The 23884-nt window shown below is 33.2% G+C and overlaps 1 protein-coding gene across 13 annotated transcripts in view; it reads right to left on the reverse strand.

The window, feature by feature from the left end:
• Window positions 1-23884, reverse strand: part of Ca-alpha1D (Ca[2+]-channel protein alpha[[1]] subunit D) — a 591502-nt gene that overhangs the window by 164920 nt on the left and 402698 nt on the right. For all 13 annotated transcript variants that reach the window (XR_011334265.1, XM_069837072.1, XM_069837077.1 and 10 more), the window contains exons 6-12: window positions 20191-20343; window positions 15638-15831; window positions 11219-11322; window positions 9128-9288; window positions 7613-7715; window positions 3801-3946; window positions 1102-1175 (exon numbers count right to left, since the gene is read on the reverse strand). Coding sequence is in view for 12 of the 13 variants with exons in the window: in XM_069837072.1 (XP_069693173.1) it covers window positions 1102-1175; window positions 3801-3946; window positions 7613-7715; window positions 9128-9288; window positions 11219-11322; window positions 15638-15831; window positions 20191-20343 (935 nt within the window). In the remaining variant the exon portion in view is untranslated. The remainder of the gene's footprint in view (window positions 1-1101; window positions 1176-3800; window positions 3947-7612; window positions 7716-9127; window positions 9289-11218; window positions 11323-15637; window positions 15832-20190; window positions 20344-23884) is intronic.

A 23884-nucleotide genomic window follows, 5' to 3' on the forward strand; every position in this document is an offset into this window, starting at 1 on the left:
ACAAATCCATTGTTCTACGAAGTACATACAATACAGGCTATGTGATCAACTTAATGTGTTTAAGGTATGATAAGTTGTATGTATTGCTGTTGTTGCATTAGCATTAAAATTATAAGAAAATTTAATATTTATTCTTATTTCTTATATCACAACAGCATATATTTGCAGTTGTAATTGACTGAATTTCAGTTTATAAAATTTGTGTTTAATACATCACCTCTGAAAAGTGTCCTGATTTTTTTATTTTCAAAGTTTTAGGTACATAAAGTTTAATTACTCAAATTCTATTCTTCTCTTAGTGAAAAATGTCTCGCAGAACTTCAGTTTTAATTCGACTCTCACTATAAAGTATGCTCTCGTTTCAACAACTGTTTCTATCTTATGATAGTACCGGTAATATATTTGTATATGTAGAATTACTATGCAACCTGAATACCCGCATTGGAATCCCAGAGTTTCAAGTAAGCATAGCACAGTTCTTACCATACGTGTAGAGGTAGTTATTAGTTACAAGCTATATAAAGAGAATGACAGAAAAGTTGCTACAAGACTATTAAAATTATTTCAGTACCGGTACAAATAGTAAAATGCAGATTATAGATTATATACACAGTAAATCACATACTGAACTACTAAAGTATAGCATTTTCTAAGTCTCATGGGTATTACAAAATTGTACTAAATTATAAGTGGAAGTGGGAATATTGTATTCTGTTTTCTTATGTGGTATATAGAAGTCAACAAAATACAAATTTAATATATTCACATATTTGAACTAATTCAGATTTTCAGCCAACAATTTAAAACATTAACCAATTGTGAAGTAACGGAAATGAAACAGATCAAGTATTAAATTTCTCAGTCATAGTAAATCACCCTAAATTTGAATAAGCATAGAAAAATGCAGTTCTCATTTTTTATTGTATGGACACAAACAAACCAAACACAACTGACAAATCCATCTGTGTTATACACATATTTTTTTATATAAAAATTATTATGTATTTTTAACCCTAGTCCAAATTAAATTACGTCATTAAATCAAGCAATCCACAACTATTTTTTATAAATTTTCACACATTTATTTCTAAATTCAGTTACCTGAAATCCCAAACTATACATCTTCAACAACATTTCCATGGAAAAAAGGGCAACAAAGAAGAGGTTTGTCCAATCTAGAAAGAGAAGACAAGATACTTTATAGGCAATTGAAATTAAAGAGTACATACGATTTTAAATTGTGTCTACTAGCAGATAATGGAAAAAGAAAAGTATCAGAAATAAGACAGTGTCGAAGTATGAGCCACATCAATATTATCTCAGGCCTAAAATTTAAAAAAAGAACAGGCTATAAACGAAGGGGGGGGGGGACAAAAGAATAATAATGATTTTGCAAAAAATTTCTTGGATTTATTTTTGATACCTGTACCGTATAAAACAGCAGTATACATAAAAAAAAGGCTAGCATTACCACCAGTGGTATGTAATATTCCTCGTTTTGATAGTTAATATTAATTTTACAGATGGCAATTTCACAAGTGAACGTATTGGGAATTAAATCAATGGCTTTCCCAAAACATGCAATGAAATGTTTTATATGAAACAATTTTTATCTCAAAAAGGAAACAAAAACGAACAAAATTGTTTTAAATTTTTTTGTTTGAAATATCTCAAAGAATAACCCACTGAAATTAAGACATTACTTACGGTTCACCCTATATACACAGCAATTTCACACCACACATTCAATGCAGTTTGTGCTGGCAAGAGACAGTCGATTGATTCGAGAACAAATGCCTAGGTTTCAATTGCACTTCATTTAAACTTGCTGTATTACCCTTTCATAAATGTCAAGTATGCAAGCCATTGATTTTGTTAGTGCAGTCTTGGTGCTGTTAGCTCAGTTATTAGAAAATGTTGTTATATCCTTTACAAGGTAATAAGCAGTAAATCAGTAATTTTATTTCCATGGCATTGTTAGTGTTAAATTATAAAAAAAAAACAAGATATCTTAATAATCTGTGAATGAGAAAACATGAAAATTTAATTTGGAATAAAATTTTTTACTAAGACAACACTGTATATCGAATTAAATTTACCGGTACTGTATGCTGTTTAAAGCATAGCCAAGAAAAAGTCATTTCACATGGAGCTATACTTAAATTCCATACGAAATTAAGAATTGTTACATTGCTTGGTTAGGGTTTTAAAAAATCTAAATGTAACTAAGTTATCTGAATCTGACAGGAAAAGAAAAGTAATTTCTCCAGAAAGTATATGGTAAACAATAATTCTTCCATGTCATGCAACTACTTTCATCAATTTTATTATAGACAGAAAGTTTGAATTCTGCAACAATGATAATTATGAAGTACTTTTAGTGAAGCCTGAAATGCAATGTAAGAGTACAGATCTTGAGGATCATTAAGTGTATTTTAATATACCGGTATTCAAATTGTGCAACGAAATAGGTCCAGTGTACCTCACTTAACCACAGATATCTAAATTACTTAGATTTATTTAAATTTGTTCTGAAAAATTTTGAAGTAGCATAAAATTATTAGCTTAAATACACACTTATCTGTAACTTAAAATGTCACTGATGACCAAGGCAGTACTTTCGAAAATTAAAAGATAGTTATCCTCCAGATTTGAAGAAAATAGGCTATAGGATGCAAATTATAATGATGAATTTATTTTTTTTTATTTTATTGGGTTATTTTACGACGCTATATCAACATCTAGGTTATTTAGCATCTGAATGATATGAAGGTGATAATGCCGGTGAAATTAGTCCGGGGTCCAGCACCGAAAGTTACCCAGCATTTGCTCGTATTGGATTGAGGGAAGACCCCGGAAAAAACCTCAACCAGGTAACTTGTCCCGACCAGGATTCGAACCCGGGCCACCTGGTTTCGCGGCCAGACGTGCTGACCATTACTCCACAGGTGTGGACATATAATGATGAAAATCAGTCTTTTCTCAAGACCCAATAAAAGCGTATACTTACTTACTTACAAATGGCTTTTAAGGAACCCGAAGGTTCATTGCCGCCCTCACATAAGCCCGCCAGCGGTCCCTATCCTGTGCAAGATTAATCCAGTCTCTATCATCATACCCCACCTCCCTCAAATCCATTTTAATATCATCCTCCCATCTACGTCTCGGCCTCCCTAAAGGTCTTTTTCCCTCCGGTCTCCCAACTAACACTCTATATGCATTTCTGGATTCGCCCATACGTGCTACATGCCCTGCCCATCTCAAACGTATAAATGAATTTATCTATGCAAATGTTTGTTTTGATATTTTGTACTTCTACGATTCATAGTTAACAGAATAACTTTATTTCTTCACATTCAAATTGGTACAGCACTGTAATAATCGACAACCGACAACTGATGTCATTGAACGAATAGGGAATAGCAGCCACGTTTCTGAGGCTTCCTTCTACGACCTGCTTTTTGCCAGAAAAGAGATTTCGTTTTATAGTTGTCTTTTCATGAACTGACATAAAAGTAAAAAGCTGCTTCCTTCAATTTCTGGTTAAACAAAAAGGTATGTGGGAATCTGCTTCTATATCTCTCCTCTCCAGTACCGGTACATTCCAGAACCCATGTTCATATCAATTTTTTATTCAAAATGATCTTGGAGGTAAATCCAGTAAATACAGGTGTAACTTTGTTACTCACACTCTACCTGTCAAACTGTAACTAAAAGTTAAATAAAATAACAACAAAAAAATGTTTGATTATGTTCAATTTAAAAAGAACCAAAGTCTTTCGAAGCTACGTGTCTTTTACCTTGAAAGTGGTCTAGCCACTTAGGCTGCCGGTAATGCTCAGTGGCCAAGACTACTGTATTGAGAAACACAAGCACGATGATGAGCCAATAAAATGCTTGTGATTTAACAGCTTTCCTACAGGCACGCCGCATCCTCCTGTTATTTCTGTAACAAGGGAAAAACAATTAAAAATTAAGTAAAATTGAATCTTCGAAACTAACATTTATTAATTTCATACACTCAACACTGTTGGAATGGAATTTACGGGAGGGGGCACTATGGCCGAGCACTGCGACCTGTTATGATCTAATGCGCTAACCCTCAAGCTAGGCGCATTTCCAAACGCACACCAGCTGATTACACTAAGGTTCGCTGCATACCCAGGTTTCGAGTGAGCCACCTCACTCATCCCTAGGCCAGCCCCAGCTGTGTGTCGCCAGCCAGCGGTTGGGGAATGCTATGGAATTATGACGAAATGGAGAAATGTTGACTGAATGATGGAGATGCCTAATATGGGAAAAAACGGGAGAACCAGTGGCGGTTCCTCGGGGAAGGGAAGGGAGGAACGTCCTCCTCACATATTTCTTCTTTTGAAAGTAAATACCAAATAAAATATGTGCCTTGAAATTCAAGGAAGATTCGATAATTTTTAAGTTCACAGCTGTAAGAAAACCTTGGTTGATCAAGTTTTAAACGATGCGCGCTCATGTGCTGCTAGAAAACTGTGAGAAAGATGCGAGATTGTTTGTGTGGAGGAAAGTCAATCCATTCCTCCTTTACTGCAGTTAGCACACATAGACAACAGCGCACTAGCGGCCAGAGAAAGAAGCAGAGTTTTAAAGCGAGTAAATGAACCGAGAGGGAGGAGATCCTCCTCTGAATCAGTGCATGGGCGGGAAATAGAAACCGACTGGTCATGCAGCAAGCTCGCTACCGCTGTCATCTAACGATCTTGCATTCAACCAGACTATAACACATCTAGGAGGAGGCACAATAAAACAGTTTTAGCACAACACTATGAAAGACACCATATGATCTTTTTTTAAATTATAAATAAAAAATTTTATTCATTGCACTTTATATAGGCTACTATTCATGGTTTGAAACTTTCAAGGATATTTGAAAGTTAAAGTCTTGTTTATATAAAACAAAGAGGAAGTAGTTCTACGTTAGTATCGCAGATCTTTTTGGCCCCTGAAATTCACTTCCGTTCATTGTGTACCAGACAGGGCAACAGTCAAGTTGTCAGTTTTGTACAAATATATTTGAAATTGAAAGTAAGTAGGTACTCCAAACTACATTATTTTTAACATAAAAAATTGGGCACTGGCAACTTTGAACAATAATGGTAGTATGACTTTACAAGAACAGATATTCTTCAAAAGGATGTGATACTGAACTTGTACAATGTTCATGTGGCAACACAGACCACGTGGGTGGGTGCAGTGTTCTCGCTTTCCTCAGATTATTTCCCATTCCCATTTCCGTGGTTCTGATTACGTGTTAGTTGCTACAGTCTCTTCCAACACGTGTGATGCCGTAGTGTGCTCGAAAAATGCTGCGAGGTGAATTTCCTTGTAATTGTTAATTTGTGCAATTATTCAACAATGAATGGAAGTGAAAACATTATATTTTATGGAAAATTTAGGAAACTCAGTTTACAAGAACAGATTATTGCTATACAGAAGGGAAGGACAACCCCAACACTACCTGGTCTTACATGTGTGCATGTTGGCTAATTTGTAGCATGTTTCATTAAAGAAGGTGTCATTTCGTCCTGTTACCTTCTTTCTTCCTCTTAATAAATACGCAGGAGCCGCCACTGGGGAGAACCCCGAGAAAAACCTCAACTGCGACTTTGTCCGCCACAAGTGTCACTACGAATTTTAGAATGAAAAATCCCAGACTTGACCGGGACTCAAACCTGGTCTGCCTGTATGACAGGCTGGAGGTCTGACCACTCAGCAACCGCAGGATTCAACACTGTTACTTAGGTCAGTAATATGAAATGACATTACTATATCGAAGGAACAAATTTTTTTATCCAAAATTATCAGACAATTAAAATCAAATGCAACATTCCACAAATGTAGTTTGAATATAACACTTATTCTGATGAAACTTTACCTATGACGAGTCACTATCAGATGCGGAATTTCTCGGAAAAACGAGATCTTCTAACCACAAAAAAGGAATGTGGAAGGCAGAGGTGTATTCCAAGAAAGGTCTACAGCAAGCCAACTGCTGTCAAAATTTGTATTTTGCGGAAATATCGAAACTGAAGGACAAGACTACATTAAACGAGTTATGTGCATAAATGTAGCCATGCAATAGAATGACTGCTTTTGCTGAAAATGCTACCAATTTAAGTGCAGTGAATCCCAGCAAATGTTCCCAGTGTTTCTGTTTGCTGCTGCTTGCACCTTCGAAATCACGGCACTTTGTCAGATTAAAACATATGTACTATGTTATATTAATTTATTTTATTGAGTTATTTTACGACGCTTTATCAACATCTAGGTTATTTAGCGTCTGAATGAAATGAAATGCTGGTGAAATGAGTCCGGGGTCCAGCACCGGAAGTTACCCAGCATTTGCTCGTATTGGGTTGAGGGAAAACCCCGGAAAAATCCTCAACCAGGTAACTTGCCCCGACTGGGATTCGAACCCGGGCCACCTTGTTTTGCTGCCAGACGCACTGACTTACTCCACAGGTGTGAACTGTTATATTAATATAATTCGGTACTCATTTCCTCCAGTAGTCCTACACAGTAGCTTCTGGAGGTGTTGCCCAACTTGTGCGATACTTAATTCACATGACATGGTTCACAAAACTTGTTCCATTAAACCTATTCACTAAATTTAATACGGTATATATATATATATATATATATATATATATATATATATATATATATGCAATCATTGCGTTACATAACACAATAAACTGCACTTATTCTTAGCTGAATCACCGAGTGCGTTTATTACCACTTTTCAAGGACAGACTGCAGACTGATACAGCTGATTTTGGGATTTGTATTCTCCCTCACTATAATAGTGAAACTTTATCACATTAAAAACAGAGTTGCTCAGTGATAGAGCATTCGACTGCAGCTCGAGAGGTGCCGGTTGAAACTCTAGTATCCATAATTTTTTTATTAGGTACACCGAATTCTTAACCATTTTTAGTTATTAATAAGATAGTTCTAGAAGCGATATAATTTTTTTTTTATGTTTCTCAACCAAGATCAATCATAACAGTCATTTTTAAAAGTAGGCATTACATTGAACCGTTTTATTGCTGCTATGTGACATCTGACGCAGTACCAGTAGTGTTAAAAGTAATTTTCGTACACTACCATATAATAGTCAATTTTTAACATGCTTGCCTAGAATGAAATATATCATCTACGCTGTTCCTGGATAAATAGACATAGATACTGAACATGAACAAATTATTAGTTTAGAAGAAATCACTATGCACAGATGGATGGACGGACAGACAGCATGCTGAAAACTTTTTCGTTATCGAGGAAGCTCAGAACGTGCATTTCTGAGAAAATCACGAACTCAATTTTTAGCAGCATTGCAGTGTTTTCTCATGAGAAAGTGTAGAATTAATGTTAATTATGAGATGTTTGGAATTTGTTTTTTCGTTTTATTTAACTACGTTTTCATTGTAGTGCATATTTATTGCTAATGCAACTGTTACAGGTTTCTAATTGGAGAACAGAAATGATATGGAAGTAATTTCCTTAAGAGAGACTGATTATTAAAACTTGAGCTTATTAAATAAAACCCAGCATATTGCCTTACAGTAATCATCCTTACCTATCGAAATCTTTCTTTTTTTTTCTCCACCAAGATTCTTGTTCTACCTCCTCCCCTTCACCTTCCGCCCGATCTGCAGATTCCGTTTCACTTGCTATTTTTGCTGCAAAAAAAATGCGAGACAGCAATAAGTTTTAAACCTTCACAATTACATTAAAACTTTCTAGTTTTGATAGGCAAAATATACATAGTCCACATTACCATTCCTAGAAATAATTTATTAAAGTGCTGTGCAATTGACTATTCAAAAAAATGGTAACAAAACAGTAGAATGTTACTACAATTATACGAATTGTGTAACATTAAAACTATACCCGTTTTCAAGCGACTTAGTTCATGGAGATCGTGGCTTTTAGCTGCCCAGAACAACACTAGCGATTTGTGCTTAGGCAACATTGCCTAGTTGTTCAGTCACTGTTAGTTATGGTAAGTTAAATATCACATGTACTCAAACAAAATATTGTAGCCACGAAGAAAATGGGTCATATGAACTAAGTCGCATGCCAGTGTTTTAAAAATACCAAAAAAAGCCAAACTAGAACTCAGGTCTTCTGTGCTTTACTACTCAGCTACAAAATTGCTTCATAAAGGAAGCAGTTTTGTGTTAAACGAGATTATGGCTCAATCACAACGGTTTCATCATAATGCTCAAGATTTGATCGTTTTTGAATCAGGCGTTCACCAGAAGAGGACTTAGATAAATTCATGCCCCAAGTGTTGTCACTTTTTTTTGTCAAAGGGTGCACATTATTACACTGATTTTGCAGCCTTTATTTGCATCAACTGACTGAAAGGGAGAGGAATTTCGACTTCTTTCAATAGGATTCTGCATATCAATAATAATTCTTTATGGTCAATTCCTGAAGTTTTTGAAAGAAGGATGATTACCAATAATGTATGGCCTCCGCGATCCCCTGACTTTACATTCTTCTTGCTATATTTCTTGGGCACAGACAAACCCACACAACTAGACAAAATCTCAAACAATATCCAACAGGATACAGTCTCCATGACACTATATGAATTGCAACAAGTGACTGAGAATTTCTTAAGCCAGTGTCAAAAACTGTATAAGCAAAAAGAGAACAATTTCAATGAAGTAGATGAGTAACATACTTTCTAACACTCTGTCACTATGACTAGTCATGACAGACAGCTATCGGAGTGGGAGATATGAGTCTGCATTCTGAGAGCAAAATGCAGTCCTGCATACTCAGCTTAGGCTAATCATCTGGTACAGTAATTTCAGCAATCAAATTTAAAATTTTTAAACTTTTTTGTGCTTCCATAATTGGTCTGTTTTTTATATATATAAAAAAAAAGGGAAATATTACAGTGAATGTGCTGTAGTACCAACTTCACTATAGTGACAAATGCCTTTAGAGATTGTCCAACTGTAATAAATAATGTACAATTGTTTACTATTATTATAGTTATTAATAGCCTGAAGATTCGATTAACTTCATATAGAAAATATATTCTCCTATTCTCTCTAAATATATGGTATGCTTCTACCATCCTGATTGCGTGCTCTATCTTCTCCTTCAGGTTCAATGTCTTCAGCCTGTGTTATCCAGTCTAAATATCCTCTCAAGTCTTCTTCAATTTGTTGCTTCTCTCGAAGTTTATGGAAGTCACCACGGGCTTTTGCCTTCTCTCTTTCTTTGGAGAACTCTCTAGAAGTAAAATAAAAGCGACATTGTTACAAGACACGAAGTATGTCTATAAAATATTAGAAGAATATTAGGTTATATAATAATAATAATAATAATAATAATAATAATAATAATAATAATAATAACAATAACAACAATAACAACAACAACAATAATAACAAATAATAATAACAATAATAATAATAATAATAATAATAAACAAAAACTACACAAACGTCAAAAAGTAACTATATAAAATCACGAAAAATAATTATGCACCCCAAGACACCAACAAAACGGCAAAGTACATCAATACACGGACAAAGTGACACAAAATAAACTATAAAATCATCAACAAAAACTACTCAACACATCAAAAGAATGTATGCAAGATATAAAATAATTACACAAGGATACGAAACTTCACATGAATCAACGAAAATTACACAGTCGACAAAAAAGAACATTAAAACAATGAAAAGAATACAAAAGATAAAAAACAAAATGAAAAAACCAAACAAAAACTGTATACCTACATATAAAAATTGGCAATAAATGAAGAAAGAACGACATAAACATTAACAAAAAGACTACATAAAACATCAGCGAAAAAATTGCGTGGGGAAAAAAAAAGAAAGAAAGTATATATAGTACCAGTAATGAATTTTACAGTATCACATAATATTTTACTAATATTTTTTTCATTTATTAGTAATCCTGTGAAGATTGTGATTAGTATATATATATAGTACCGGTAATGAATTTTACAGTATCACATAATATTTTACTAATTTTTTTTTTTTCATTTATTAGTAATCCTGTGAAGATTGTGATGAGATAGGCTATAGTTTCATATACTCAAGAATACAAAAATTGTGATGAGATAAAGTTTCATACACTCAAGAATGCAAAAGATTTCAATGAACATGTCCGAAACTATTGGTTTTAGAGATGTTTCCCTTCAAAATTTAGAAATTGGTTACTCAGAAATAGATATCATCACCTTAATTTAAGATATGATACATCTGTAACGGCCATAAATAATTTGTACAACCATTCAACTGATTAACCACATATTAGAAAGTGATCAGTAAGCTTATATGCTTGTTGTAAGTACACATACAACTCATCGTAGATAAAGCCAAAATCTCGCATCATCCAATTCTAAGTTTCCAAATTTCAAATGTGAAAATGGCTGCAGTTATTGAAGTCAACATCCTGTACACAATGTAAACATTTTAAAATTTCTTTCAGCTTACAAGAGAAATCACAATAAATCATATAAGTGACATAATTCTGTGCGGATCTAGTTAACACTTTAATTAACTACGAATTATGACATTAACATTCTTGGTTTTTATTTTTATTTTAGTAGGTCATTTTACGACGCTGTATCAACATCTAGGTTATTTAGCATCTGAATGATATGAAGGTGATAATGCCGGTGAAATGAGTCTGGGGTCCAGCACCGAAAGTTACCCAGCATTTGCTCATCTTGGGTTGAGGGAAAACCCCGGAAAAAACCTCAACAAGAGTAACTTGCCCCGACCGGGAATCGAACCCGGGCCACCTGGTTTCGCGGCCAGACGCGCTGACCGTTACTCCACAGGTGTGGACAACATTCTTGGTATATGTTATGTTTTTATAACTGCAGGCATTTTAAAAATTTGTCACCATTAGAATAAAGAGTTCATAAAGTTTATGTCACTTCTAAAGTTCCTGTTGAAGAATATACGCTAAAGAATGACATGGAAAACAAGCATATAGTTCAATTAGGCCATTTTGCAAATGTAATAATCTACAGTATCTGAATATTAAAATAATTTTTAGCATAGTCTTCATATAATGCAGTAATGTATTTACTTCTACACACAGGAAATTACAAGTTATGTATTCATTTCTCTCTCATGTAATCAGGCTTTTAAAATACAATCATTTTGTATCAACTTACCCGCTGAGGACACCAAGAATTAGGTTCATAACAAAAAATGCTCCTAATATAACCATTGATATAAAGTAAATCCACTGCCAGCTGTTCCCCATTGCATCTTCAACCTGAAAGAATTTGAAGAGAATATGAATTTTCTCAACATATGGCAATTATTCCTTACATAATATACACAAATTCATTCAATGAAAGAAAATAATCACAAATCAATGGCTGCAATGAATAATACATCAGATTCCAACCATTAGCAAAGAAAAGGATACGATGAAAGAGTAATGGAACGGAGAAAAATTCTCTCTGGCGCCGGGACTTGAACCCGGGTTTTCAGCTCTAGGTGCTGATGCTTTATCCACTAAGCCACACCGGATACCCACCCCGACGATTCTGTCCGACGCCGGATAAAGCATCAGCATGTAGAGCTGAAAACCCGGGTTCAAATCCTGGCGCCGGAGAGAATTTTTCTCCGTTCCATTACTCTTTCATCGTATGATGACGCAGAATATCTGCATGGAAATATCATATGTACTTCGGTACATTAAAATAATATAAAAGAAAAGGATACTACTCTCTACACGAACATTTACGAATTTTGTGAATTTTAATCCCAAAATAAGTAATTGTAGAAATTATCAAGTCATAATGATTTACCATCGTCGTAGTAATAATAATAATAATAATAATAATAATAATAATAATAATAATAATAATAATAATAATAATAATAATAATAATAATAACTTCTCTTCTGGAGGATTATTATTAATAATAATAATCCTCCAGAAGAGAAGTAAATGTTGTGTATTTACGGTACTGGTACATGAAAGAAACCTGTCACTGATGAAAGGCTCAAGGCTAAATTTGCTGGTCATTTCTCACCCACGCCAAATTTCGGGGTGTCACAATGGTTTAAGTGCAAGAGAACTTCTTCCATCCTCCACCCCTAGTCTATCTATACTATAGGCCTGCCATGCTACCATAGAATATCAGAACAATTCTGATTCTTTCTCATCTGAGATGGAATCATACAAATACATCTAATATCTTGTGAGACTTCACACTGCCCACCTCAGTAAATGTAATAATTCTAGAAAGAAGGATCTTTGGATGTTTGTTATTTGTCGCTGTCTTGGCACCTAGTTTATGGTTACCAGACATCTGTATCTAGCACAGCCCTGGACACAGAGGGGTAGTGCAGGAAAAGAGAGGTACCCTCACCTATGTCCTCCTTTCCGTACACTGTCTTACAAACAAAATCACAGTAAGACACACTGTCTGCGTCAGTGGTAGATTTCAGATGGCCAGCAAGAGTTGAAAGTTCGTAAAAGCTATGATAATAGTGTCATCATGCGATGGCACTTGATATAATAATTATTTCCATATCTGAATAATTTCAAGGGAAAAATTGTTCCGGGACAGAGTATCGAACCCAGGGCCTTCGGCTAAACGTGCCAAGGCTCTACCAATTGAGCTACCCAGGAACTATACCAGACCCCGACTCAATTTCTCCCCTTATATCCACAACCTCAAAGTGGGCTCACAACAGTCAAGCAACCAACATTGAGTGCACACAAACTCTGTGTGATTTGAATTGTGGTTTTCTGTTAACGAACAGTGACGTGTATTATGCAAATCTAGCTTGTAGATGTAGGTCCCTGTGAAGCTGATTTGAATAATTTCAAGGGAAAAATTGTCCCGAGGCTGGTATCGAACCTGGAACCTTTGGCTAAATGGGTCAAGGCTCACGGGGAGCTACACCTGAAAGCTAGATTTGTATTTCCATATCTGTTTGGCACTCTGCATCACATAGCATAAAAGATTTTTCTTTTATTTTATTCAATTATGGCAGCCCTGGTGACTAACAAGATGAGAAGGAAAGCAAGTATCACCCTTTTCTTCTCTTATTTTTAAAAAGCAAAGCAAGTTACATTACTGTCAAGTATTTTTATTTGCAACAATGGCAGAAAACATTTCTTTAATAAATTCATTTATGTCCATATTTATGGAAGAAAACAATGACAACAAAATAAATGGTTTTTAATCTATTTTGTAACTAGCAGGGCTTTATCTCATTTCAATAAAATAAACAGCAGAAATAACAAAATTATTTCTATATTATTCTGTTAAACTACAGTTGACAACTCGGGAGTACTGAAACTGAAAATATTTATTATTTAAATATGTACAAGTTACAAACTATTGAAATTATTGGATTATTAGTGGGTGCTAGATGCACGATTACAAAAAAAAATATATATTAATTTCTGCCACTTTATTACCCCTTCTACTGCCAGAGTTTATATCAGCCAAAAATTTCATTTCTTTTTTTCATCTGAAAATCAGCATGAATAGAACTGCGAACATACAAAATTATCTTTCAGAGTGTAGTGAACACCTCACAATTTTTTCAGGCATTTATCAGCAAAAATAATGAGTGTGTAGTAATTTTTTTAATTTCATGTACAATTTTGTAAGAAGAACAGCTTTGCATTTTTCGTTCAAGGTACTGTATACAGTGCTGGAAATAAAATGTATTTGATTTGTGTGTTAACTGTATTTTTAATGGCTTTCTTTTGTTGTACGAGTAATTTAGTAAAAGAGTACATAAAATAAAATATTTACAGTTAACAAGCCCATTTTAAACTAAAAATATAGTAACAGTAGGACCTCCACAAAAATTTTTGTTCTGCTCTTTGAAACAATTTGTCCTATTTTTCACTAACATAGGTTTTGTAGGCCTACTTTTGTACACTTCTATATAATCTGAAGTGTTAATATTACTGGTATAACCTATTGTTATTTTAGATTTTACTTTATTTTTTTAAATTTTGATTCTGTACTTAGATATTTTGCACTTCCGTATTTTCTGTATGTGCTCTCATAAGCACATACTCATTTATATGATTTCATTAATACATTTGTAATTCATTCTATTCAGTTGCAATTATTTCAATTATTTCACTGTATTAATTTTAATAATTATTTGTGCTATCTTACTTTGTTATGATTAATGTAGACTATTATATTGTTTGTATTTTCATCTCATTCCCATTTTCTATCATTCATGCTCATCATTTGTTGTTTTGTTCTGTTCTGTATCTTGTGCTAAACTGTAATTGGCCTTGTGCTGTTGTTTTGCACGTTAATATTCTAAATAAATAAAATAAATAAATAAATAAATAAATAAATAAATAAATAAATAAATAAATAAATAAATAAATAAATAAATAAATAAATAAATAAATAAATAAATAAATAAATTATTATTATTATTATTATTATTATTATTATTATTACTACTACTACTTACGGGGAGAGGATGGTAAAATTTGAAATTTTTTTCGGAACTGATGAACATCTTTCATTTCTTGTAAGTAGTATTATCATTGCTGCAACAACTTAAATTTGAGAGTAGTTTAAAAAAAACTGGGTTCCCAAATTTAAAACAAAAATGCAGCAGTATACAGTAATTTACTAAAATGGATATTATATCTGAAGCCATCTCGCCAAAAAAAAAAAAAAATAAAAAAAAATAATGTAAAAAAATTGCACAAAATTGTAAAAATTGTAGAAAATTACTAAATTGTAAAACTATAAAAATTTGTAAAAATTGTAATTGTAATATTGTAAAATGTTGACATATTCCACATATTAAAGCTTCATTGCTCATGTAAGATCTATGGAATAAAATAAATGAATGAATGAATGAATGAATGAATGAATGAATGAATGAATGAATGAATGAATGAATGAATGAATGAATGAATGAATGAATGAATGCATTTCTGAAAATAAATTTAAAATCTTCGACATTTTACTCCTAAAAACACATTCTTTAAAATGTCTGGGGAATAATTTTGATACTGACTTTCAAAATTTTAAGATAAACGATTATATTTTAACAACAAAACAAATTTCTGTTAAAAAGATAAGTTTCCTAATAGCCTAAAGAGTGTTAGTTTCAAATATGATGCATGTAGTATTAATAGTTCCGAAGATATTAAAAGTGTATGTGTGAAATTAAAGCAGGAAATTAAAGTTGCTGGAAATTGTAATCAAAGTTCAGAGTCATTTAAAAATTCTATGCACCACAGCTTTAAAAATAGCGTCACAGCAACCAACAAGGCCATAAATGCCCATTAAAATTTATGCAATACAAGTATATTTTTCACATATCCAAGATTATTTTACATATATATTTTTTTTTAATTTACTGGTTTTCTGTCATATTTAACCATCCTTTTCTCCTTGAAAATCCTGCGCACCAGAGCTTTAAAATGGTGTTGGAGCAATTGACATGGGCATAAATAACCCATTAAAGTTTATGTAGGTAACATATTTTTCACATATGAAAGTGTATTTTAAAGCACAAGAATTTTTTTTCTAAAATCTACTGGCTTTCCACCATATTAACTTTCTACTTACATAATAGAGAACATCTGTCCATCCTTCTAGGGTGACACACTGGAACACAGTCAACATGGCAAGTCCAAAGTTATCAAAATTAGTGATACCATTATTTGGGCCCTCCCAATATTCCTTACACACCATGTTTTTTGAAATGAGTTCACATTGGAAGCCAGCTTCTCCGCATGGATGTGGTTCATCCATCATGACACCTAGAAACATGAGAAGAACACGTTACGCATTAGAATATTATGTAGTAAGTACCGACTGAGACTAGTGAAAGTAATGACCATACAGATGTAGTTATATGTTATGGTCATACAAAGAAGTAAAAGGTAAAGTGTTAACATTATCAGTAAGTACCATCGGAAAAGTCGAGACTCCTACTATAAATCATATTGCAAAAGATAAAGAATTGGAGTCCTGAAGGAGAATTAACTCACGTCCACCAACAAAATAATTATTAATTCCACATTTATTCCATTATTTGCGAATACGTATAGTAAATTTGTGGGCACTGATAAGTCCCATTAGTGGCCATGGAATGTAGCCTACTCTTAATTCAAAACACTCAAAGTGACCCTGTGACTCAATTGGTCTCCTATCAGTTGATTAATGAGGTAAAACTACACAACACTTAGGGTTGTCATCTCAAAATGTCCCTGATTTTAAAGATGTGAATTATGTCCCATAAATTTGGATAGAAGTCCGGAATTTCTATTATTCTGACTGTGATTATGAAGATATGTACCAATGCCTCTGATTGAGGTTCTGGCTGATACATCTATTATTATCAAACAGTACATATCACTTGACGATATATCAGAAGAAAAACAATAAAATTGTTGCATACATCTAAAGTCTGGTTAGTGAGCCACAGTATGTTACTTGTCAGTGGAGAGGAGAGGAACTGAACACTTTACCCCGTTATCTCCTGGCTTAGTTGCCTCATTAGTGTCACTTCTGAGTAGAGTCCGAATTTTATGTAATTACATATTCTATTCCTGTGTATGTACCTATAAGAAAAGCTAAAATGTTGGCGAAACACACCAAAGGAATTATTATTCCTAAGTTTTAAGTTACATAGTTTTTTTTACGTATTTTGGAGCATAATAAATAATAATACATATTTTTTAAGGATATGTACACATTTTGAAAGAGTTCAAATATTTTTACCAATTTTCCATGGACTTTAAAAAGCTGGAAACTTCTGGACTGAACCTTCCATGAATCTTTGTCGATAGTGGAACATGCATCCAATAAACTGAGTGATGTGCCAGGAGTAATCGGTGAATGTGTTTCAGTAAAGTTTAATGATGTATTGAAAAAGAACCCCGGATATACAACTTTTTCTACTGTATGCAAAATACTTAAAGGTGAGTGTGCACGGCTCCCTGAGGACATTGTTCCGAATGTTATACCTCATTAGAAATACGCGTCAGTTACTTCGTGTGAAGTTGAGAGGTCGTTTACCATTTACTATAAGAACATTCTAACAGACAGAAGGCAATCGATGACCACAGAAAATATGGAAAAATGCTCAATTATTAATTGCGCCTCAAAACAATAATTAAATGAGGTTGAATCACGTGTGCATCTGTAATTTTTTTCAGTTTTGTTTTCTTGTCAGTGTGCAAAAATATATCTAATATAAAGCTTACATTTTAAGTTACATAATTTTTATTTATTACTTATCTATATATTTTGCCATTTTTAACCACATATTTATGTACAAATTTCTCATTTTCATATTACATAAAATCCGGGCTCTACTTATTAGGTTCAAACCAGTCTTTGGACTGTTGACTAACATATTGTGAAGAAAAGTACTCCGAGTATCAAAATAAAAAAAAAAAAACAGTATTGTAACAACACAACATTTCTTGGTATATGGATGGATGAACATTTAAAGTGATATTTTACTTTGCATTCCACATTTATTGTGTCTTTTAAAATTCAATTTTATGTACACCATGTCCAGCTTAAATCAACAATGAACGAAATGATAATTGAAAATGTGTATGACAAATAGAAATAAATCTATGCTTATTAGATCATGTATGTTTCTCTGACAAGGCAAATTCGTTTCTGCCAACAAAAGAACATAGTGAAGATTGTCTTCAATAACAACCCAGATGGAACCAGATTAAGAGGAAGACCGAGAACAAGATGGTGGAACTGTGTACGAGTGGATGTGAATAGATTAGGAATAAGGAATTGGAGGGAGTTGGCGATGGATAGAGAAGGATGGAAGAGAGCCATAGAGGAGGTTAAGGGCCCTAATACCAAATAAGAACAACAAAAGAACATACGAGATTTTCTCCTCAAACGTCCGCATGGCTGTAGCTTTATAGAATTAACAGTTCATTTATTTTTCAATATAATTACTACTCCATATCAACCATATCATTGTTACATAAATTGCAAAATGTGCATTACCAAACCTTTGTATATTTATAACTAGATGTACATAAGCCAGAACGTCACAGGATAATGTGTGTTGTTTTTCTTTTTTTAATTTCAGCTGAAGAACTTGTACAGGATTAGATTAAAAAAAAATTTTTTTTTACCAAAGTTATCTATTTTGTTTTATGTTTTCGTTTACATTTGTTTCCTTTGTTTTACTTACACTAATACAAACACAACACCCATGCCCGAGGCGGGACTCGAACCCACAACCCTTCGGACCAAGCGATAGGGAGATGCCGTGCCCCTACCGCTTGAGCCATCCTGGCCGGCATATTCAAATGAAACAATGTACACGAATTGCTGGGTAAGTATGACTTACAAAAAGTGCTGATTACAAACTTCAAAATATCTTCATATTTCTATGAAAAATTAGTAAAACAAAAAGGAAAGTTCTCAGACTTCTGCATCATCATCATCATCATCTTTACAGCCCAACACGAGCTGTGACCTTCACAATTCTAGACCTCAATTTACTCCTATCTGTTGCCATCTCTTCTCAGTTTTCGCAATAAGGTAGTAGGTGACGATCCTCCTTTATTGCATTGGTCCACCTTTTCTGGGGTTTCCCAACAGTCTCTTTCGAAACATCTTTCCTTTCACAGCCATCTTAGGAATGCTACGATCTTCCATTCGTGGATCTCTCCTGTCGAAACTATGAAAATTATTTTTGGTATGTAAGCAGAAGTCCGATACTTTTCACTCTTATCCATGTTTAAATCTAAGAACATACACCCATATACCAAAATAAGATTATATAAAACAATGATAGGCCTATGTCTAATATTAACATATTGATGCGAAATATGGATAATGCCGAATAAAAGTGGAAAACTGATAAATACGTTTGAAAGAAAGATACTTCGGAGAATATTTATTTATTTGTTCATTTGTTGTTGAAAATAACAGGCAAAACCCAATTACAATGTTCACGACTAACAAATTAATTTATAAAACATAAACAACGAAAAGGAAACATACACTTATTAAAAACTGAAACAAAATAGAAATAAGAGAAAGAAAAAAAAAAAGAGAAATTGAAATAAGGTGTGAAAATAGCTTCAAATTAAATAACAATATTCTGTAAAATATGATAAATAATTCTGTATCTAGAGTTATTCATATTGAAAATATCAACATTCGGATGAGGATGTAATTTATTGTATAACTGTAACATTTGGAAAACTGGGGAATTTTTGTGGGATTCAGTATTTGTCCTTGGTATGTAAAACAAATTTCGAAATTTCGTTTTAAGCTTAGATGCATATAATGTTATATAATAAAATAAACCAACACAGTCCAACTTATTGTTAATAATTTTATAAAGAAAGTTTAAAGATTGACAATTTCGTCGAATTTGCAAACTAGTAAAATGCAAATGTTGAAGCATTGTAGCATAACTCTCATAGGTAGGATAATCATTACAAAGTCTGTAATATAACCATTTTCGAAATTTATTTTGAATTTTTTCTAGTAACAGAATATATATGTTAGTAACTGGGTTCCAGATAACACCAGCATACTCTAATTTAGATCGAACAATGGAATTATACAAAATTATTATAGTTTTGACTTTAAATTTACAAGAATTTCTCGTAACAAAACCTGAACTTTTATAGGACAAATTTATAATATTATTAATATGACTATGAAATGTAAAATTACTGCTAAGTAATATACCTAAATCTTTATGTTCATTTTCTGCTGGTAAAACTTTTGCCTCTATTTTATATGAAAATTTAATTGTATTTTTCAATCTAGAAAAGGTCAAATGTATACACTTATTTATATTAAATAACAATTTATTATTAATATTCCAAATATGTAAGTTTGTAATATCTGTTTGAAGTAGCTTATAATCTGATATAGTTTTGATTTCTTTATACAATTTAATATCATCCGCAAATAATAAAATTTTATAATGTTGTACACAATTCACAATATCATTAACAAACAATAAAAACAATAATGGACCAAGATTGGAACCTTGAGGCACACCAGAATTTACTGTAAAAGGCTTAGAAGTATGTCCGTGAAAGTTCTCAACTTGTACTCTTCCTTTGGGCCTATTAATAATCATGATACATGGAGAATCAGATACTTACCCGTAACATTATCAAAACATGTTTTGTGCAGGTTTCCTGAGAATAACTCCAAACCAATTATGGCATAAATAATTATAACAAACAGAACCAGGAGAGCAATGTGTAATAAAGGCACCATGGCACGGAGGATTGAATTCAACACCACTTGCAGACCTGAAATAGAAAAAAGAAAACTTTTATTTATCATCCTCAAAATATTGTGACAATATCTTCGTTCTTCTATGAAGGAAAGGTATTTTAAAAAATCCTGTAAAACTAAATGGTTAAAGAGATTACTGTTGATTAGTGTATGTAAAGACAAAAGAATTTATGAAATTATAAATACTTATATAGTCACAATCATGCCATGGTATGAAAGAAAAATTTCACAACCTCGAGCGGGATTCGAACCTGCGACTTCCTGTGAAATTTTTCTTTCATACCATGGCATGATTGTGACTATATAAGTATTTATAACTTCATTAGTATGTCACATCAACGGACGTATATACGTCATCCAACATCGTAAGATGAAGTTTGCATCTACAATGTTTCTTTCCACCCATAAGCAGTGCTGACTAGATCAGACGCTATGGACAGTACTCTATAACAGAGTCGCCAGTATGAGAGGAGAATTTCAAGCCTTTGGCGTGAAACGAACTCGATAGCTCAGTTGGTAGAGTGCCTGACCGGAGTACAGGAAGTCGCAGGTTCGAATCCCGCTCGAGGTTGTGAAATTTTTCTTTCATACCATGGCATGATTGTGACTATATAAGTATTTATAAATTCATTAATATGTCACATCAACGGACGTATATACGTCATCCAACATCGTAGGATGAAGTTTACAAAGAATTTATATATAATTTATTTTCATATATAATATATTTTGATTGATTACTCGAAAATTATTTCAATCTAAATAAAATGAAGTTACCTCGTCTTTCACTCACTGAAACCATTTCAAGATTCGGTGATAATCTGTCATGAAAGAGGGGAAAAAGGAAGCATTCGGAAATTTTGGAAAAATATTTAGCATATTAGCAATATTGGCTTATTAGGTTATGTAGTATGAGCACACCATATATTTACTGTATGAATACATGTTGATATCCGAAGATATTTTATATCATAATGACATATAGTAGAAAAATACATGTAACTCAAGAAATACTGTACGTTTCCAGAATTTATAAATATAAACTGCATTACAAGCAATGTCTCTGTACTGAATGACGCCAGTAGCATCTTGTGGACATTTCTTACAAGTTGGTGAAGGCTTCTATTGTTACACGGCCAATCAAACGGACATATTTTATTTTTATTTAGCTTATGTTTAACCAATTTAAGAAAGGAGATAGGTTATATTTGTTCATTTCAGAGAATAACTTTTTTTTTACAAAAAAAAAAATCAATGATCCTTCGTTTATATGTTGGCCACATTTTAGCAACATAATCATTTTCAAAATGAATGCTTTAGTTATATTTCACAATTACAAACAGGATTCCATGGCGGAATATCAACATTTCAAAATTCATTTTTTCACACTTTTATTTTCACTACATTTACTTGCACTCAATTATTACAGCTCCAACATATGTCATGCTAAGGAGTTGACATTTTTACTGCACGTTATGAAAAGTATTGTTAAAAAAGTGCAGAGCCTTTTCTGAATAAAGTTTTTCTAAAATTAAAACACAAAATACATGTATACTCTACAGATTCTAAGAAAATAGGATTTTTAAATTCACTGGATTACATTTTTTTTTTTCAGGTTACTCATACATTCAAAATTTAAGTTATGGCTCGACTGTTAAATTATATGCATGTCAAAGACGCTGTAAAATTCTTTTCAGGTCTACACTTTGAGAAAGTTATATTTTTTTATTATTTTAATAACTCAAGAACTATTAAACTGATACTAATGAAATTTGGAGGCATTAATACTAATAGCAAGAGGTTGCTATAGTTTTCTAGCTTAAAAATGTGGAATACAGAAAATGTTAAATTTTCTATGAAACCCTTAATGAGACGTGCAATTATTGTAAGTGAATACAAAGTATTATAAAAACAATTCCATTGTTTAATTATTAAGCCTTTTATTTTTATAAAATTTCAATTTCTTTCACTTAAAATTAGCTAATTTTAATCACTGTACTCTGAAAAAACTATGGAAATAAAGAAGTACACAGCGAGCCAAATCTAAGTTACCAGCATTTTTACCGAGGCACAAGGTTACTTTTTCACTAATAGCATCCTGCATTTTCCAGATAGCCACTTGCTCTATGCAAGACCCAGGACACAATGTGTTGGTATTCTTATTAGTCGTTTGTACTAAGCTGGTGACGCATTTTTCTCATGAAGTTCTACTACATAATCGATTGGTGTGCAGTTAATGTACAAAGGACCATAATATATATTTTTGCGAAACAAATTAATATGAAGCATTATGTGAACAGTGTTTTACGTAGTTTTCACAACTTTTCATGTACAGTAACAAGAAAGAAACTACTCATTTCTTTAAGCAAAACTGCGCAATGGTGCACATATCAAATTATTTAATGGAAGTTCTTCATGACATTTTTTGACAGAGTAATAAGTATTGGACTATGCCCTGCTCGGTCTCCATATTTGCTTGTGTTTGACATTTATCTATTGGATACCGCAAAGAAAGAAGTGTACGGAAACAATCCACATACTCTGGAGGCTCTAGAAATATATAACACAGGCTAATTATACAATAATAGTGAAGATGAGCTCCAGTGACTGTTCCAAGTAACTACGATTTCTGTCCATACTCGAACAGTAGTTATGCATGAATTCCATCGAAAGGCAAAATTTTGGACTCCAACCTAGAAGCTTCGATTTCTGTCTTTAAACATGTGCATTGATGGAGTCAGTGGTGCCCAGGTACTACCTAATACAGGGCTATTACAAAGGCTTTACCCGATTCCATAGTCTTGTATTATGACTGTTCCAAGTAACTACGATTTCTGTCCATACTCGAAAGTAGTTATGCATGAGTTCCATCGAAAGGCAAAATTTTGGATTCCAACCTAGAAGCTTCGATTTCTGTCTTTAAACATGTGCATTGATGGAGTCAGTGGTGCCCAGGTACTACCTAATACAGGGCTATTACAAAGGCTTTACCCGATTCCATAGTCTTGTATTATGACTGTTCCAAGTAACTACGATTTCTGTCCATACTCGAAAGTAGTTATGCATGAGTTCCATCGAAAGGCAAAATTTTGGATTCCAACCTAGAAGCTTCGATTTCTGTCTTTAAACATGTGCATTGATGGAGTCAGTGGTGCCCAGGTACTACCTAATACAGGGCTATTACAAAGGCTTTACCCGATTCCATAGTCTTGTATTATGAAAAGTATGAGACATACATTATTGAAAGTTATACCAATAAAAAGAGAAACTCATCAAGTTTTTGGTCCATCAACTGCTACAAGTGCTCGATGTGACCTCCTCGCGTCACGCGACAAACATCCACTCGGTAGTCTAACTCCTGCCACACCCGCTGGAGCATATCACGATCAACTCTAGCCACTGCCGCACGGATCCGGTTATTAAGTTCTTCAAGATTAACTGGCAAAGGAGGTACATACACTTGATCTTTGACAAACCCCCATAGAAAAAAATCACAGGGAGTCAGATCTGGTGACCGAGGAGGCCAACAGAGAACACACCAATCGTTGTTAGAAG

Source organism: Periplaneta americana, chromosome 10 (genome assembly GCF_040183065.1).
Source record: "Periplaneta americana isolate PAMFEO1 chromosome 10, P.americana_PAMFEO1_priV1, whole genome shotgun sequence".
NCBI classification, from domain to species: domain Eukaryota; kingdom Metazoa; phylum Arthropoda; class Insecta; order Blattodea; family Blattidae; genus Periplaneta; species Periplaneta americana.